The sequence below is a fragment of the Osmerus eperlanus genome, chromosome 3 (genome assembly GCF_963692335.1).
Source record: "Osmerus eperlanus chromosome 3, fOsmEpe2.1, whole genome shotgun sequence".
NCBI lineage: Eukaryota > Metazoa > Chordata > Actinopteri > Osmeriformes > Osmeridae > Osmerus > Osmerus eperlanus.
In genome coordinates this window covers 21,477,112-21,489,900 of record NC_085020.1, presented here as the reverse complement: position 1 = coordinate 21,489,900, position 12,789 = coordinate 21,477,112, and the positions used below count along the sequence as shown (strand labels likewise).

The 12,789-nt window shown below is 47.6% G+C and overlaps 1 protein-coding gene across 5 annotated transcripts in view; it reads right to left on the bottom strand.

Moving 5' to 3' along the window:
• ubr3 (ubiquitin protein ligase E3 component n-recognin 3) overlaps positions 1–11,296 on the bottom strand; it is a 44,583-nt gene extending 33,287 nt beyond the window's left edge. Inside the window, exons 1-19 of one of the 5 annotated variants that reach the window (XR_009929794.1) lie at positions 10,731–11,296; positions 9,938–10,077; positions 9,587–9,739; positions 9,194–9,391; positions 9,018–9,058; positions 8,807–8,873; positions 8,594–8,724; positions 8,085–8,313; positions 7,013–7,192; positions 6,025–6,158; positions 5,730–5,816; positions 5,462–5,531; positions 5,228–5,313; positions 5,012–5,140; positions 4,721–4,773; positions 3,325–3,458; positions 2,588–2,673; positions 2,163–2,304; positions 1,074–1,170 (exon numbers count right to left, since the gene is read on the bottom strand). Coding sequence is in view for 4 of the 5 variants with exons in the window: in XM_062457791.1 (XP_062313775.1) it covers positions 1,074–1,170; positions 2,163–2,304; positions 2,588–2,673; positions 3,325–3,458; positions 4,721–4,773; positions 5,012–5,140; positions 5,228–5,313; positions 5,462–5,531; positions 5,730–5,816; positions 6,025–6,158; positions 7,013–7,192; positions 8,085–8,313; positions 8,594–8,724; positions 8,807–8,873; positions 9,018–9,058; positions 9,194–9,391; positions 9,587–9,739; positions 9,938–10,077; positions 10,731–11,164 (2,591 nt within the window). In the remaining variant the exon portion in view is untranslated. The remainder of the gene's footprint in view (positions 1–1,073; positions 1,171–2,162; positions 2,305–2,587; positions 2,674–3,324; positions 3,459–4,720; positions 4,774–5,011; positions 5,141–5,227; positions 5,314–5,461; positions 5,532–5,729; positions 5,817–6,024; positions 6,159–7,012; positions 7,193–8,084; positions 8,314–8,593; positions 8,725–8,806; positions 8,874–9,017; positions 9,059–9,193; positions 9,392–9,586; positions 9,740–9,937; positions 10,078–10,730) is intronic. The other 4 variants (XM_062457791.1, XM_062457793.1, XM_062457792.1 and 1 more) reach the window with 4 other exon arrangements.
• Between the last annotated feature and the right edge of the window lie 1,493 nt (positions 11,297–12,789).

Below are 12,789 nucleotides of genomic sequence, written 5' to 3'. Positions count from 1 at the left end.
ATTCCATATGGTCAATTCATCAGACGCGGGCCACATATATCCGCGCGACGCTGGCCCGATGATTAGGGTGACGCTGAATACTCTGGAGAGCGAGCGTCTGCACAGCAGAGCAGGCCGCGGTCTGGACAGACTCTCACTCTATTAGCGATGAAAGGAACGTGCTTACATCAAAACGGGGCCGGCCTGACAGGCAATCCATCACATTCAAACAGTGTGAACAAGTAACACAAGGCTGATATCACAGACTGCACGAATGGGGGGGGGGGGGGGGGCACGCAACTTCACGATGTTTAAAGGAGAAACGTGCTTGTGTGTCGAGCTAAAGCTTCGTCAATGTCAGAGTGATCCAGGGCGTTACACTTCCCAGAACAAGGGTGTTTCTAACACAGGCCATACGGGATGAAACAGCGCCGTTATTTCGGTTGAGTTGAAGATAACGTATTAAAGAGAAACAGAGAATCCATTAAGCAAGTAATCTCCCACCACCAGTGAACTGCCATTTCACCGAGACAAGAGCAGGCAGGGGTGGGATCTCTCGGTTCTGCCCAGCCTGCCCACTTATCCCAGATATCTTCAGGAAATTAACCTCACTTGCTATCTCCTTCACCCCAACAGACAAGTTTGTCTTCTCTGGCTTCTAAACTACATCTTACAAGGAAGGATTTCCTCAATTCTATTACACTCTGGCTTGATTTATAGATTTTGTCCTCGACAGCCAACTAATTGGAACCAACATATGGGGCCAACCCTTCTTATCCCGGGGGGGGCAAGCTGGAGGGAACAGCCACCCTGAGCCTCTGGACCAGAGTGGATGGGGGGGCGATCAGGAGGGAACAGCCACCCTTAGCCTCTGGACCAGAGTGGATGGGGGGGCGATCAGGAGGGAACAGCCACCCTTAGCCTCACACACACACGGTCAAGTTAGACGGAACAGGAACAGAGAGTTCAATCCTGATGAAGACCATTCATGTGTTTCCTGTGAATCAGTCTGTGAATGTGTCCTGGCCCTGCAACACGGCACCCATTTTCAAGAAGAAGATTCACAACAACAAAAAAAATTGGTGTTCACTTACAATGCTGAGTATCTGTCCATGGCAGACTGGACGTCACGCCGGTAGACGGTTCTGAGGATCACCATGATGGGGTCAAACTCCTTCTCCCACACCTCCGCTGGCAGGGGGGAAAGCACACATCTGTTTAGTGACCCCGGCTGATAAGTCACAACAACGAAAAGATATTCCTCCAGTTCAAAACGTGGCGTTAGGCTGCCCCCAAGTGGCACGTGTAGCACACGAGCTCAAGTCGCCCACACACACGTCCACCCACACTTACCCTATGACACCAGCAGTTTGCTGCCTCCTACAACAAATTGTGTGCAAGTCAAATATTCTCAACGCTTCAACACATCTCTATCCCACGCCGGCCCACAGAACAATCACATCATCTCCGCCTGAGCCACGGCAACCGTGGAACAATACCACGGCGCCGTCTTTATAATTAGAACCCATTTGAGACTGGACCGAGGCCAGATGGGGGCGACCTCTTGTACGCTTCAATCTGCTTCAGAATCACAGGGCTGATATGAGGAGGACGAAAGCTAATGAGGCAGATCCTTCTCTGCTATCACAGAGAGGCCATTTCTCATAACAGCCACAGACTTACCCTGTGGTCTGGGGGCCAAGGCAATGCCCTATGTTGGGTAACAGAGAGAGACTAAGGGTTCGTAGGACGGGACTACTTCCAAACATGAGCACAGCAGGGAATCTTCCAGAGACACCACAGGTGTGCTGTAGTTCTGTGAGCTGTGCAGCTCTAGAAGACCAGCATTGGCCCGTGTGCCACAGCCCACTGTACAGCAGAGCTGTGCAGCTCTGGAAGACCAGTATTGGTCCTTGTTCTACAGCCCCACTGTACAGCAGAGACGCCCTCTTCAGACAGAGGAGGGCAGTAGTTCTGTCCGACATCAAGGTGCTTCACCTGTTGATCTGTTACGAGGTTAAGGACAGCTAGCGCACGTCACCAGCAATGTTCCCTCTAAAAAAAAAATCCCGCACTGAGCAAATAGAAATGTGTCTATTTGGCCCTAATCAGGCCCTGTCTGGCAGCGTGCGGAGGGGCTGTAGGGGGGCTGTAGGGGGTCTGTAGGGGGGCTGTAGGGGTACCTTTAGGCGTGTACATGCCCTGCTGCATGGAACCCCCCGGTTCAAACACGGGGGCTTTGAAGTCCGCCACGGCCGACAGCATGTCCTCGAAGCTGCAGCTGCCGGGGACGATCCCACTCTTGGGGTTGGGATTCTCAGGAATCTGCAAGCGTACTTAAGGAGAAGCGGGGGAATTTCTCATCGGGGATGAATGAAGTTGTATCTAATCGAATGTACGTCTGTACGGTAAACCTACTCATAATTAGCACACACACATATGTATGTTTCGCCTTAATATACATCTCCCACATTTATACATTTATACATGATATAATGGTTTGTATATACACACACATATTCATGAATGATATGCCTGCATGGGGCCAGGATGTGGCTGTAAGTGAATGAGGCTGTGTTCCTTTGCGACAGGAAGCGGTGGAGGATACGAGGTCGAGCAGGGAACTGTGGGTGCGGTCGTTCATACACAGCTGAGAGACCATCTCTGCCCGGAGGATCTCATCATCTCCCATGCCTGTGAAGAAGAGAGGCCCAGTCAGGACAGACACACCAGCGCCCCAGTCATCACACACACACACCAGAGGCCCAGTCAGGACAGACACACCAGCGCCCCAGTCATCACACACACACACACACACCAGAGTCCCAGTCAGGACAGACACACCAGCGCCCCAGTCATCACACACACACACACACACACACACCAGAGTCCCAGTCAGGACAGACACACCAGCGCCCCAGTCATCACACACACACACACACCAGAGTCCCAGTCAGGACAGACACACCAGCGCCCCAGTCATCACACACACACACACACACCAGAGTCCCAGTCAGGACAGACACACCAGCGCCCCAGTCATCACACACACACACACACACCAGAGTCCCAGTCAGGACAGACACACCAGCGCCCCAGTCATCACACACACCAGAGTCCCAGTCAGGACAGATACACCAGCACCCCAGTCATCACACACACACACCAGAGTCCCAGTCAGGACAGACACACACACACACACACACACAGCAGCTTAGAAGGGAATCACAAAGCCGCTGGGTGATGTGGCTTTGTCCCCAATGTGATTTCATTCACGCCCACCCTGCCGAGTCACTCCTGTGAAAACACTCTGTTCTCTAACAGAGAGATGCTTCTAGAACGTACCGAGGTGGATGCGGAGACTGGATAGGATAACCAGGAAGGTCAGGGCCCCCTCCAGCATGGGCCTCTCCTGCTCCGAGTCCAGAACAGCGTTCTGATGCTGAGACGCCATGGTGAGCAGGTCGACCACCTTGAACCTGAGGACGGGGGAGGAGCCAGGCTTCAGACACGGCCTTTAGGTTAGGTTACACTAAGGGGGAGGAGCCAGGCTTCAGACACGGCCTTTAAGTTAGGTTACACTAAGGGGGAGGAGCCAGGCTTCAGACACGGCCTTTAAGTTAGGTTACACTAAGGGGGAGGAGCCAGGCTTCAGACACGGCCTTTATGTTAGGTTACACTAAGGGGGTGGAGCCAGGCTTCAGACACGGCCTTTAAGTTAGGTTACACTAAGGGGGAGGAGCCAGGCTTCAGACACGGCCTTTATGTTAGGTTACACTAAGGGGGAGGAGCCAGGCTTCAGACACGGCCTTTAAGTTAGGTTACACTAAGGGGGAGGAGCCAGGCTTCAGACACGGCCTTTAAGTTAGGTTACACTAAGGGGGAGGAGCCAGGCTTCAGACACGGCCTTTATGTTAGGTTACACTAAGGGGGAGGAGCCAGGCTTCAGACACGGCCTTTAAGTTAGGTTACACTAAGGGGGAGGAGCCAGGCTTCAGACACGGCCTTTATGTTAGGTTACACTAAGGGGGAGGAGCCAGGCTTCAGACACGGCCTTTATGTTAGGTTACACTAAGGGGGAGGAGCCAGGCTTCAGACACGGCCTTTAAGTTAGGTTACACTAAGGGGGAGGAGCCAGGCTTCAGACACGGCCTTTATGTTAGGTTACACTAAGGGGGAGGAGCCAGGCTTCAGACACGGCCTTTAAGTTAGGTTACACTAAGGGGGAGGAGCCAGGCTTCAGACACGGCCTTTATGTTAGGTTACACTAAGGGGGAGGAGCCAGGCTTCAGACACGGCCTTTATGTTAGGTTACACTAAGGGGGAGGAGCCAGGCTTCAGACACGGCCTTTATGTTAGGTTACACTAAGGGGGAGGAGCCAGGCTTCAGACACGGCCTTTATGTTAGGTTACACTAAGGGGGAGGAGCCAGGCTTCAGACACGGCCTTTATGTTAGGTTACACTAAGGGGGAGGAGCCAGGCTTCAGACACGGCCTTTAAGTTAGGTTACACTAAGGGGGAGGAGCCAGGCTTCAGACACGGCCTTTATGTTAGGTTACACTAAGGGGGAGGAGCCAGGCTTCAGACACGGCCTTTAAGTTAGGTTACACTAAGGGGGAGGAGCCAGGCTTCAGACACGGCCTTTAAGTTAGGTTACACTAAGGGGGAGGAGCCAGGCTTCAGACACGGCCTTTAAGTTAGGTTACACTTTTCAAGGTCGAGTAAATAGAAAAGTGGTACCTCTCGAATACAGAGGAGATGAAGTAGTCTGGATCGAGTCTTGATGCACAAACCTGGAAATAAAAGACATTTAATTGTGCTACATTACTACAATACTGACAATCGAAAAACGAGGCAGGTTGAAAAAATAAATTGAAATCTTCAACCTTTAAAATATAAAACCTTTTACTCCTCTGGAAAGCATCCTTGGGTGTGTGAAAGATGCAGTAGAAATGTGAACCTCCTCATTATTACGATGAAGTATAGTACACTGCTTTAGTCTCCGTGAGAGGGTGGTGTGTCTAGACCTACCTGGAGCAGGTAGATGTCTGGGTCGATCATGGAGTTGCAGAAATGAGACTGGACGTAGGTCATGGCCTGTCCTTTAATCTGCAGGCCGTTCCTCACCCACATGTTGCTGTGGACCTCGGACAGGCTCGCCTAGGGGGGGGAAACAAAACACTGTCAAGCTTCATCTCTAACAGGGGAACTGACACTGACAGGGCACTGAAGCCTCCAGCGCTGCACCTGAATCTGAAGAGGATGGACCATGATCTTCATCAGCATCTCCTGGTCTGGGAGAAGGCTATCCAGGTCCAGGCCCTGGCACTTCACTGCCTGCGGGGCACAAGAACCAGATAACACGCGTGTCAACATGACACGTTTAGGTCAGGCGTGTCATATGTGCGATAGCATGTCGTGTATTCAGAGTCAGGTTATCGCACAGTGATACTGTTCCTAGTGAGGGTCATTTCATCAGACTTGCCTTGCTGAGGAACATGGCATAGTAGCGGTGCAGTGGAAGGTGAAAGGTCACCTGGTTTGGAGCCGGCTGGAGAGAGAGAGAGACGACAGGTCAGAGGAGAGGAGAGGAGAGGAGGAGGAGGAGAAGAGGAGGAGAAGGAGAAGAGGAGGAGGAGGAGGGGGAGGAGGATAAGGAGAAGAGGAGGAGGAGGAGGAGGAGGAGGGCTGTTTGTCAACACAGATGCAGACACAGTGTTTCCTAAAATGGGCTCCATCTCAGACCTACCTCATCCACAAAGCCGATGGCATCGAACCAGATCTGCAGGGTCTCCAAGCAGTAGCGCACCACTGTTTTAGTGTATTCCTGCGTCTCCTGCACACACGCACACGCACACGCACACGCACACGCACACACACACACGTGAACCCAACGTTAGGAAGTCATCAAAACAATCCGACAACACAGAACAAGAGCCCACGGGGCTGATAAGCAGAGCGCTGATGTCCACGTGGTATTTGTATACATGACGTGGACGTGAGCACACCAGCTCAATGTGAGGAGAGAAAGGGATTAGACTTACTTTGACTTTGCAGTGTGTTAACAAGCCCCACATGGGCTGTGCACAGGCCTCCAATTCAGCTGCAAAGGCTGCATAGTACGTCTGGGACTCAAACTCCACGTGCTCATTCAACTCCCGCTTATTCAAGTTCATACCTAGAGGGAACAGGAGGGGTTCAGGGCTCGCCACTGCATTCAGGAAGAGTTCTGGTTGCTAGGTTTTGGGTTTATTTACGCGAGCTACCTCGGAATCTCAAACTAAGAAATGTGCAAACCTGTTCACCATGTTTCTTGAAAGCCAGATCAAATCTGTCATGAGAGGATCCCTTGTAAGCAAGGGAAGCGCTAACAGCACATACAATGACATAGTGGCACTCTGCACCGAGCCTGAGTAAGGGGACACTCGGGTTCACAGTATTTGAGGTTGAGAGCTATTTTTAGAGCCGTGGTTGACTACACATGACGGGGTGCAACACACACTGCTAATACAGAGACAGCGAGTCACGTCTGATTCATCTCTATTAGTGTCACTGTTGGTGTCATACGGCAAGTTCCAAATCACAGTGAAAAACTGTGTGCCAAATATGGATTTTGCAGGAGGAAGACAAAAATAAATCCATTCCACAAGCAAACAGTTTGGTTACTATTAAAATGAATAACAATGTGATGCAATATTGGAGGTTTAGATTCAGACGTCCTCTCCTACAGCCATGACTTGCACTTCTTTATCAGCGACATTATCAATAGTGATACAGAATCACTGAAGTTGTATCATATCAATTACATTGGCGCCCATAACTGTTATAATCTGCTAACAATGAATCATTTTCAAGACATGACTCATCTTGAACACAGCGGTAACACCCAACAACAATTCCTGACTAACAGGTATGGTGGTTAGGTGTTAGCAATGCTAGTTAGAAAGGGTTAATCACCGTCATATCGAAAACAATATGTCTACCAAAGCTATGTCAATTCAGACACTTCATTTAATAAGGATTTCAATTTACCTTGAAAAAAGGACACGAATGTCATCCACAGCATGAGCAGGGAATGGTCTTCCAGGAACTTCTTTGCTACACTTTGGTGTGAGAGAATATTGATGAAGTCGCTAACTAAAGGCCAGTAGGTGTTGTTCTTCAGCAGAGCCTCTCCACAGTTCACCACCACGTGGCGACTGTTCTCTTCATCTGAGAGAGAGAGAGAGAGAGAGAGAGAGAGAGACACAGAGACAAAGAGAGAGACAGAGAGAGAAAGAGAGACACAGAGACAAAGAGAGAGACAGAGAGACACAGAGAGAGAGAGAGAGAGAGAGAGAGAGAGAGAGAGAGAGAGAGAGAGAGAGAGAGAGAGAGAGAGAGAGAGAGAGACAAAGAGAGAGACAGAGAGAGAAAGAGAGACACAGAGACAAAGAGAGAGACAGAGAGACACAGAGAGAGAGAGAGAGAGAGAGAGAGAGAGAGAGAGAGAGAGAGAGACACAGAGACAAAGAGAGAGACAGAGAGAGAAAGAGAGACACAGAGACAAAGAGAGACACAGAGAGACACAGAGAGAGAGAGAGAGAGAGAGAGAGAGAGAGAGAGAGAGAGAGAGAGAGAGAGAGAGAGAGAGAGAGAGAGAGAGACAAAGAGAGAGACAGAGAGAGAGACAGAGAGAGAAAGAGAGACACAGAGACAAAGAGAGAGACAGAGAGACACAGAGAGAGAGAGAGAGAGAGAGAGAGAGAGAGAGAGAGAGAGAGAGAGACAGAGACAAAGAGAGAGACAGAGAGAGAAAGAGAGACACAGAGACAAAGAGAGAGACAGAGAGACACAGAGAGAGAGAGAGAGAGAGAGAGAGAGAGAGAGAGAGAGAGAGAGCAATGGGCAACAGGACAGAATCATAAGATGACATCAAACTAGATTTCTATCAATATTCAGTGTTTCTCTAGCAAACAAAACCAACACACTCTCCTTTAACAGACAAATCCCACAACGACAACCTTGATTTACGTCACAATATTCTCATATAAACAAAACCATTAACAGCCTCATCCCACATGTGAAATCCTGAAAACCTACTGGCCGTTCCAACACAGCTCACCTTGAAGTTCACTTTTGATAAGGCAACTCTCCATCATGTACAGGAGCACAGTGACCATGATGTCCAGCAGCTGGCACTCCTCAGTCACGTGACGCGCCAGCTCCTCGTTACTGAACAGCTGGACACTGATATGGACGATCCGATTGGACATGGTGTCGGACTCATGGCTCTTCATCAGTGTTTTCATAATGAATGCGTAATGTTGAACAAATGTTTTCGTAAAGGTGATCTAAAAAGACAAAAGAATGGGGGTAATGTGACCAAGAGACCACTAGAAACAAGGGTTCCGCCCGCCGCAAAATGTGGTTGCTTAAGAAATAATTTACCGATGTCAGTAAAAAATAGCATGTGATGAGTTGATGTTATCTAAACATTAATTCATTCATTCCAGGATTGTTCCACAATACTGAGGTAAAACATATTACAATACTGACAATCAGAAAATTAGGCGGGTAAAAAAATAAAATAATAGAATTTAAATCTTCATCCTTTAAAAAAATTTAACCTACCTTGTAGTCTTGATCTGGCAGCATGTTAAGTAGGAAGGTAACCATCTTCTGTGGAAACTCATACTTAATTGTCCAAAACAGTAACTCCTCCAAAAAGCATTTGTGTTTTAGAGAGTCCATTATGGATGGATCTTTGGACAACAGCGAAAAACATATTAGTACAACGACTCACTAAAACTACCAGTGAAAGTCTATGGCGGCAGCCAAGCCTACCTTTGGTGGTACTGCTGAGTTTTACCCTCTTCCTCTGACCAACACACTGTCCGCCATCTTGATCCTCCTTTCAACAGACAAACAGAGAAACTCATCAGCAACTAAACTGCTGGAAACTCATCTAAGGCAGCCACATGACCCATTACTCTACTGCTTTTACATTTGGAAAAATGTTCAACTAAGAAAAAATGCTTGTGTACAGTACGCATACCTCTTTATTTGAGTCATCGGGGCTAGCTGGTGCTGTGGCCCCTATGAGGGGAAGAAACAGGTACAACATTTAGCCCCTCAATCCCATATCAAATCCAATAACGAGGCCCTGTTCTCACAGAACCATACTGATCATGTCTGCCCTCGTGTGTTGAGACTGGAGAGACACTACGGTACCTAGGAGCCCCAGAGCCCCGGCCGTGGCCCCGGCCTCGGCCCCAGCCCCGGCCTCGGCTCCTGGGGGAGGTTCTGCTGCCCCAGCCTGGGCCCCGGCCCCAGCCCCAGCCTTCTCCTCTGAAGACACCAGGCCTGAGTTCTTCAGTGCAGACAGGTACTTCTCATAGTTATTTTTAGCATAAACATTCTCTTCTTGACCTTAAAAGAATAGGAAAAGAAACTTGCTGGGTATTTGTTTAACCAACAGACAGACTTAACAACCTTAAGAATAATGGCCAGTCATCACATGGACATTAAACAGGACCTGTTGTACACAAAAACTGTAGCAAGTCCTACAACGAACAGTGGTACAGTATCCTGAGCCAATCACAGGTGTAAATGTTAAATGCGTACCCATGCTCAAGTCCTTGAATGTTTGCTGATTGGTTAAGATCTTTGTCAACACCGTCCTCATGGCCCCACCCATCTTCGTCAGGTCTTCCAGGAAGGAGATCTGTGGCTCCAGCTGCTGTAAGACCTTCTGGAGATCCCTCTCCGCTGATGTGTCTGCAACAGCAGGATAAGAGATACGATGTAGGGACTCTGACGTGGTAAACAAACAGGGTGACCTCAAAGAAACCAAGTTACGCAAACCACATCTCAACAACCAAACAGCTTTCCTGTATGACTCTGCTGCACATTGCTGGGTGACAGGGGCTTACAAACATCCTGTGGAGGTTAGTTGTTGAACAGTCATTCAGTCACCTGGTTCGGTGTATCCATCCCGTAGGTACTGCAGGATACATATGATGAACCTGGGAAGGACCGTCTCTGACATGAGAAGTAAGTCTCGTGGCACTGACGGAACATTCTCCCCTGTTCTTAACCGATGCCTTCTGCAAAACCTGCCAGGACACAGCACCCCCATATGTCAGTTCAAACCAACACTTTAAAATTCTGTTAAGATAGAGCATTTTAAAAATCTAATGAAAAAAAACATATGCATACATTGGATTGCTATGAGGTCCAGGCCAATATATTTGATCAGACTACTGAATGGGTAACTCCCACAGAATAAATTTGGTGCGTTGTATAGTTAAGACTGATCTGTTAGACCGGAGCGAGCTTCCAACCCCTACGTGCCTACGAGCTCTAAGCAATAATTGTGGTCAATCATGGTATAAGCCACCTGACCTCAGAATTTGTTTAACGTTAAACCCAACAACTGCAATCATGCACATATTGACTGTAATATGCATTAACAACTAAAGTTTTTGTTTGTGTATGAATACCTAGATAAAAAGATTGCTAGCCTTGCTAATTACTGCGGATAGGCTAACTGGCTAGCTAGCCAGGACCTGTCAAACGGTACTGTTCTGTTTCAGGGCTTGTAAATAACTCACACGTTAGCTAAACAGGTTGACACATGCTCCCATCTATGCCAACTTACGTTACAAGAACGCTGCAAGAAGTTTGTGGCTTATTACTTAGCTTGTTGTATTGTTATTAGGTAAGTTAGATTAGCTAGAAGCCTAGCTAGCTAGCACTGAGGACTTACCCACTTTCTCGCATGACATTACTGTCTCCACAGTCACAGGCCCCACCAGCCTGGCTTCTGAACATATTGAAATCATGGCCCGTATGATCACCGTTGTTAAAGCATTCAGCGCAGAGTGACATGCACGGTGATATGCCACAGGTCCGACAGCGATATGCCACAAAATTGGCTGTCCAAACCAAGCCACAGAGAGTAGCGTTGTCATAGGACCGGACCGTTTTGCAGAACTCTTCGAACCCTTCTCCTCCTGCTATTAGACATTTACACCAGTCCAGAGCCTCTGTGTCGGCCGCTGGTTTTTCAGGATTAAGAACACAATCAAGTAGCTCCTGAAGCTGTCGGACACCAGAGCTATTGTCAGTCCGATTAAGGTCTGCCTTTAAATGGGCAGCAGTAGCTTTCTTGTCCCGGCGTAGCAGCGACGCCGCCATCATGCACTCTTGCTTGTTGTCCACAAATTTATTTTTGTTGTCTTGTTGCTACGTTCTCGGGGATTCTCGCGATACCTGTCAAAGCGATTGTTACAGACTTCCAAGTTCGGGGTTCAGAGTATCAGTGGTTCAGATGTCTTCAGCTAGACTTCCATGGTCTGTGACTTGCTGCATTGTCTTGAATCAAACGACACGAAATGAAGTGATGTGAAAAATGTCAAACTACATATCACTCTCACCACACATACGCGCTTACACGTACACTCTTTCTCAGCAATGGCCATGAGACTTTATGCTTTACGTTGTCTATTTTTAGTCAAATCCATTTTGATATAATTCATTAAAATGATTTAGTGAACAGGTTGTTAGTTTGTTGGAACAGGAGCAAGTAGTATACTTCTATACCGCTAGTAAGTAAAGAGTAATAGCTTTGTCTTGGTCAATAACCATGGACTTACTTAAGGATATGTTTAGAATTATATCAAAGAAATCCATTAAATCAACACCGATCAGTCCCACCGTTGTTCTGCCCCCAGATGCACCCCCACCCTGAAAAGCACCCCCTCGCGGGAGCATGCGGACAACACTGGGAACACAGGGGAACAGATTTCCCTGGAGGCCTAAGGAAAGTGGTTCCCCCCTGTATATTACAGTCTGGACATTTATAAAGCAATACAGTGATGCTGGTATGTTATTGTGATCATTATGTATAACAAGTTTCATCTATACACCAGTCTTTTAATGCCAATACATGTGTTTGTACAGGTTTGACAGGTCTGAAAATAGAATGATCCATGGTAGGTGGGGCATGAATCTTTTTTCATTTATTTCTTTTGATATATAGAGGTTTTAGTACTTGTCTTTTATAGGCTATACTTATGTGAACCTTTGGTCCGGTTTCAGGACAGCTGATATTCTGGTTCAGAAGGCTATTAGTTTTCGACTTGTTGTAGGGTAGTAGCCTACCCTACGCTCATGCTAACTGCATTAACCCTTGTGCTGCCTTCATTGTGACCCACCGTTGTATTGCGACAACTGATACCTGATACAAAAATAAAGTGAAGCATTTTCTTTTAACCTTCGCGATGTCTCTGGGTCATGTGACCCCCCGCCGTGTTGGTGCAACTTTTCCCAATAGCATGTGCCTGTAGAGCCTGAGAGCTGCAGTTTCAGGACCGCAGTTCTAGGACCCTAGATTTATCAGACAGCGCCACCTAGTGAATTGGATGACAAAATATACTAGTGAGTGTCACAAGATAGGCTATTTGAATGGTTTAAGAAAGGCAAGAATCAAGGAAAACTTGGTTATCCAATTCGCTAGGTGGCGCTGTCAGATAAAACTAGGGTCCTAGAACTGCGGTCCTGAAACTGCAGCTATCCGGCTCTGCAGGCACATGCTACTCACTTTTCCTAATACAATGTAATAACATGATCTTCATCAGTTATTTAGATTTTCATCACTTGTTTGTATTTTTCTTAAATTTGAAATATGTGGGTTTTTTGGAAATGTAACTTGATGTAAACAAAAAAACTAACATATTTCACATTTAAGAAAATTACAAACAAGTGATGAAAATCTAAATAACTGATGAAGATCAGGTTATTACAACAACAACGTAGATGCGTAG